This window comes from Pongo pygmaeus, chromosome 19 (genome assembly GCF_028885625.2).
Source record: "Pongo pygmaeus isolate AG05252 chromosome 19, NHGRI_mPonPyg2-v2.0_pri, whole genome shotgun sequence".
Classification (NCBI taxonomy): domain Eukaryota; kingdom Metazoa; phylum Chordata; class Mammalia; order Primates; family Hominidae; genus Pongo; species Pongo pygmaeus.
This window is the reverse complement of record NC_072392.2, coordinates 97,311,212-97,317,211: the sequence shown is the minus strand read 5'-3', so window position 1 is coordinate 97,317,211 and position 6,000 is coordinate 97,311,212. Positions and strand designations below refer to the sequence as shown.

At 57.1% G+C, this 6,000-nt stretch overlaps 1 protein-coding gene across 4 annotated transcripts in view; it reads right to left on the bottom strand.

Moving 5' to 3' along the window:
• Positions 1-1,664: 1,664 nt before the first annotated feature.
• C1QTNF1 (C1q and TNF related 1) overlaps positions 1,665-6,000 on the bottom strand; it is a 27,354-nt gene continuing 23,018 nt past the window's right edge. For all 4 annotated transcript variants that reach the window (XM_054458024.2, XM_054458029.2, XM_054458027.2 and 1 more), the window contains 2 exons: positions 4,772-4,911; positions 1,665-3,942 (listed from right to left, as the gene is read on the bottom strand). In XM_054458024.2, coding sequence (XP_054313999.1) covers positions 3,392-3,942; positions 4,772-4,911 — 691 coding nt within the window. In that variant the 3' untranslated portion in view covers positions 1,665-3,391. The remainder of the gene's footprint in view (positions 3,943-4,771; positions 4,912-6,000) is intronic.

Here is a 6,000-nt window from a genome sequence, read left to right as displayed (position 1 = left end):
CTTTACTGAGATGGCTAGCCAATTTCTCACCAGCTTGGGACAGGAAACTGGGAGAGGACCCCGTCAAGATCAACTGCTTGGGGAGGGCATCAGGTGGAGCAGATCACTTGGTACCAAGCATGCAGCTCTTCTGAGAAGGCTGACTTCTGTGTCACACGGCAGTCAAAACCCTGGGAAAGTCCTCAGGAAGGCAAGGACCATATCTTATCTGTCCTTATGCCTCCAGTGCCTAGCACATGGTCTACCACAAAGCAGGAGCAAGGGAAATATTTGGAGGAAGAATGGGTGGAGCATAAATGCCAGCCTGAAAATATTGGGGGTGGGGAAACCCCAAAGATAGAGGGGTGTTAAAAGGAGCACGGAGCGGGCCCTGGAGCAGACCCTGCCTCTTTTCCCACGGGAATTTGGGCAGCAGAGAAACAAGTATTACATGGTCCACATGACTCAGTCTCCAGAGAGGGTTGTCATTGGGCACCTGTATGAAGCTGGCTGATTCCCTCCAGGCACCTCTGGGAAGGGCACTTAGCCCCTGCTCCCCACTGCCTGGGAAGAACGTCCTCTGCTGAGTGGCCTGAACTCTGCAGAGGTGGGGGCCTGCTCCTTCTCCCACAGAGAGCAGGATTGCAGGGTCCACCTGATCCAGTCTGGCTCTAGCCCAAGGCCAAGCATGACCACGTGGCCTCACCCCAGGAGCGGGCAGAGGAAGGAGATCAGCCGTTTGCAGCCTGCTGGCACCAGAGAGAGCAAGGTAGCTTCTGTGCTGCCCGCTGGCAGCTGGATCAGTGCCTGGCTGTTAACCCAGTTGGCAAGTGATGGAGAGAAGAAGGAACATCTGCTCTGTACCACAGGAGAACAGAAGGGGCTGCTGATGGGTGTATTCAAGCTGCAAGCCATGGTAGAGGTTGAACTGTAGCCCCCAAAAAAAGATATGTCCAAGTCCTCACCTCTGCTACCTGTGAATGTCACCTTATTTGGAAATAGTCTTTGCAGATGTAATTAAGTTAGGATCTAGAGAGAAGACTGTCCTGGATTTACAGTGGGCCCTAAATATTTACCTGATTCTCTAAATCCAACAACAGGTATTATAGTAAGGGAAGGGAGAGGAAGATTTGAGACACATGGAGGGAAAGCCACATGAAGATGGAGGCAGAGCCTGAGGAGATGCAGCCACAAGCCAAGGAGTGCCTGGGGCTACCAATAGCTGTAAGGGGCAGGAAGGACCCTCCGCTAGAGCCTTATGCCACCCACACCCCAACCCCGGTTTCCACGGCAGCCCTAGGAAAGGAATAGTGTGTCCAGGCTGCAGAGCCACAGCCAAGCTGCTACCTCCACAGTTTCTCTCCCTCCCGGGGGGACAGTGCGGTCCTGCTCAGAAGATCAAGCCCCTGCCTCCCACCCACCTCTCAGACCCACCCAGGCCCACCCAGGCCCCAGGCGCCCGACTCAGGCACACATTCAGCTGCAGCTGAGACACAATCTGGCTGCCCCTCCCATGGGAGGCTGCACCCCCTGGAGGAGCAAGGCAATTCAGGGTCCAGCATGCACCTGCTGGGTACCAATGTCCCCAGGTACGAAGCTGAGGGTCTCCCAGGCAGGAGTGGGCCTTGAGTGCAGAGGAGAAGACGATGAGGATTCGGTTTAAAGAGCAAACTGACGAGGCAGGATGCTGAAAACACAATTCTGAGTTTAATGTTTTCTGGAAAGAGCTGGGGGAGCTTAAGCAGCGAGTGTGGTGCTCTGCTTCCGGGCACGCCCACAGGAACTCGGCTTCAGAGTCTGACCCGCAGAAGTTCTTTAAAGAGAGGGACTTAGGGACCCCAGATCCCGGCAGCCAGGCCCAGAGAGGGAAACAGGATTAGTCAAAACCAGGTGGGGGATGGAGGGAAGGAAGAGAGGCAGCGGGGGTTTGGGGGCCCAGCGGGTAGCAAGAGTGACCCTGGGCATCAATGTGGGGTGAGGTGGAGAGGGGCTATGGGGTTCCTGAAGATCAGAGAATGTGGTGGCCATGGGCAGGGCCAGAGCACCGTGGAGATGCCACAACCCTGCTCCAGGTGGTCCTGAAATTGCCACAGGGGCTATTGCCTCTCCTGCCACCCAGCTCCTGAGAGTGAATCCTGACACGGCTGGTTGGGACGTGCACTTCCTCTTGACTCTGGTCTCAGGACTGAGGCTCACAGGAGCCTGAGAAACAGGCAAGCGGGAGCTTTCCAGCCCCTTCCAGCTCTCCCCTGCTCTGAAGCCTAGAAAAAGCCCCTCTCAGGCTACTGGTCAGAGGCCTGGATGAGGGCGGTGGGGGGGGCAGAAAGAGTCTGGATCAGCCTCGCTGCCAACCAACACAACACATATGGAAATGGGGATGCTTAGCCCACGAGGAGATGGGAGACTGCAGTGCTGTGTGAGGTGTTTTATAAAAACAGAAGCCAAGGCCCCAGGGCCTTCTGGGGCTGATTCGTGCGGGAGGAGGCACAGAAAGCCAATGCCAGGTTGGCAGGCATAGAGACCCCGCCCCCAAGGGCTCTGGGGTGGCACAGGGGTGGAGCAGAGCCACACATGGATGTACCAGGAGCTCTGCCCCTCATAGAAACGTCTGCAGGCCTGGGGGACCCACGGGTCCCTGGCCACTGTCAGGAGCCCTTCGGCTGCGTCTACCACCCGAAGCCAAGGCAGGGGGCTCAGCTGTCCCTCTGGGAGGCTGACACTTGGGGCCCCAGCCCCCATCACCTCGCAGCTATGACTCAGAAAGACCAGCAGAGCCCTTGCTCAAGGCCACAGGGATATCAGGGTCCACCTGTCCCTCAAGAAAGCTTCTACGTGGCTTAAAAGAATTAAGCCAGAGGTAGTTTCCTGCCCCCAGCCCCTCCCCTGACCCCAGAACTTTAACTTTTGGAAATTCTCTTAAGCAGAGTCTCAACTGAAAAGGCCTCTCTCTTGGGAGCCAGCAGGCTGGCTGGAAAGACAAAAATAACAACCCTTTTCTTTGTCCTCCACGGTTTACTTTGCTCCTTTTGAGACCTTTAGAATTTGCCTAATTATTTCCAAGGACTGGAGCCGCGGTGCCGCACCCTGGGACGCCCTGCCGCCACCCGCGTCTCGCCGTGCGGGGTCACTTGAGGATGTGTGCAGAGACGGCAGCAGAAGGTCCCCGAGGGTTCTCGCGGGTGCCCCGCCCTGGTGATTTCATCTGCCGTCAGCTCTCTCCAGAGGCTGCGGGATCTGGGAGCACCGACCGCTTTGGCTTTCCGTGTGTGCAGGGCGTCTCCTGAATGCCAAAGCCAGGGAGGCAGAGTCCAGGGATGGGGGAAGAGGCGGTGGGGTCAGCCTGGTGCTGAGCCCTGGGGTCCGCACAGCGCAGGGGTGGAAGGTGGAGAGAGGAAAGGAGGTGGCCGGCCAGCTAGGGCTCGGTGGCATGCTTGACTAGGTAGCCACTGAAGGTGATGTAGGTGTCCAGCTCCTCGCTGAAGATGGCGTTCTCGCGTTCACCCTTGTAGAGGCGTACCCACACCTGGTCCTGCTCCCGCAGCTCCAGCATCAGGCTCTGGCTTTGCATGATGCTTCGGTCGCCCACCTGCGCGAACAAGATCACCACCTCCTCCTCGTTCTTCATGATGTGCAGGTACGTCTCCTTCTGGTTCCAGGTGTGCACGTTGAGGCTGAAGAAGTAGATGCCGGGCACGTAGCAGTAGAACTTGCCGGTGAACATGTTGAAGTGGCCGTAGAGGTTCACGAACTCCGTGTCGAAGATCACCGTCTGGTAGTAGTGGTTGCTGTGCATGGGCTTCTTCCGGCCCACCGAGAAGGCGGCGTAGTGGCTCTTGCACCGCTCCCCAGGGGCCCCCATGGAGCCCTTCTGCCCTTTGGGTCCAGTGTGGCCCCTGGCCCCTGCTGAGCCTGTTTTGCCATATTTCCCTTGGAGGCCTCGATCTCCGCGGTCACCCTTCTCCCCTAAAAGGGACGGGAAAACGCATGCTGTTAATGGAGCAATCCAGTGGTGTCCTGAGCCTTGGCTGCTCACGCTCTGGTCCCTGGCGCTGTCCTGATTCGTCCTCACAGCCCTGACCTGGCAGAAGCTTCACTCCTGCCCCCAGCCCCCCGCCACAGGCGGCTTCCCAGCCTGGCACAGAGGTATTGTGATTCCCAAACTGGCCAAGCAAACAGACTCAACCTCAAGGATGGTTCTATTTTCGCCCAGAAGCAATAATTTTTTTTCCTTCTGGAAAGCCCTGGCAAAAAAAAAAAAAAAAAAAAATGGAACATACTGGTTCGTCCAAAAGCAATGGGCTCTGCGGCCAGACCCACGGCTTGCTCTGAGCAAATGAACTCCAGATGTCGGGGCCGGCTCAGGATCTAGGCTGCAAGTGTTCCCAGTTCGATTTCACGGGGCTGTGCAGGGTTATCTGCCGTGTGCAGGACCAGGGCGAGCAGGTGGCATTTCAGAAAGCAGGCTGGGGGACCAAGCCCCAAAGCAAAGGGCCTAGAAGCCTGGTGTCCACATACAACTGGAGGGATGAGGCCCCAAGCAGCCACTGGGCTCCCTCTCCTGCTCTTGGTCCTGCGGGCCCCTTTCCAACCCCTCCTCTTGGAGAGGGGCCAGAGCCTCAAAATCAGAATTTCCTGTGCCTTCCCCTCTAGATGACAGCCTGCCTGCCTCTGCTCCCTGTCCCGAGGGAGACATTCTGCTCTCGCCCAGCCCCACCCTAAAGACTCCATCCCTTCCTCTGGATCAGCAGAGAGCAGCCTGGCCACCCCGTGCTTGTCTTTGCAGCCATCTGACCTTTCAAGATAGTGATGTTGATCTGGGGCACTGCAGTCACTGGGTACATAGAGGTACCGGGGTCACAGCAGCGCAAGCACCGGGAAGCAGCGAGCCCCTGGTCCTGACTGGGCCTGTATTTTTCATGTTGTTCTTCAGCCCTGAGGGAATAAAGAATCACAGTGAAAGTCAGCAACTCTCAGGCCTGGAAACCCTTCTCTCTTCTGCTGCCAGTGGTTCTGGCGTGCCTGACCTGCCTTCTCACTCTCTCACCTGGACCCACAAGGCTCTGTGTTCACGCTGGTGGGCTCATGGCCCACTCTGGGATCCTCACTACAGAACGAGCCCCCTGCCCTCTGTTAAAGGCAATGACAGTCCTGGAAACACACAGCAATCAACTGAGTGCCACGCAAGATGGGGGCTGCTCGGGAGAAATCCACATCTCTAGGAGAGGGTCTTTGGGTGACACAAGACAATGCTGGGACTCCCTATCGTATATCTGTGATGCTAGAAAATAACATATGAAGCTGACTCGTCTGCAAATAAAAAGGTTCAACTGGATCTTTAGGATTCCTCTCAGCTGTAGCCGCTGGAGAGACACTTATGTTTCCAACCTGACATTGGAAGGACAAGCCCGCAGGCAGGATGGATGGCGGCGGCTCCTGGCTGCCACCTCGCGGCCCCTCATGGCATCACATGTGCTCTGGCTTGTGGCTCTTCTTGCCCAGGCTGTAGAGCCGTGCAGACCCATGGAGACAGCAAAGTCCCCCTGGATGGGCCAGCTCCTCATCTAATGCTGCTCCCACTTCTGCACCCCAGACTGTCCAGGAAACGGATCTCTGTGCCCTAAGTTCAGCTACCCATAAGCCCAGGACTCCCAGATGGACATTTCACCCCTACCTCTCTCCTAAGCCCCAGACCTTGACTTCAAACTTCTCACCAGAAGTCTCCATCTGGAGATGCAACAGGCCCCACAAATGTCATGTGTGCAAAACCGAAACCCCTGTCCCCATCCCTTCGCCCCTGGAATCTTCTGAGCTCTGTTCCCAGCATCAACAGCGGGTGCCCAGGGTGGAGCCTTCAGCGTCACCCCTGACTCCCCCCACCCCCTGCCACAACCTTCAGCAGAGTCCTGGGCCCCCAGCCTCAAGGCACCTCCAGACTTGAGCCCAGGGCCCTCATCATCTCTGATGCACCCCTGCCATTTCGACTCTCGCTTGGAATCTGCCCCTCCCTGCACCAGCTCATCC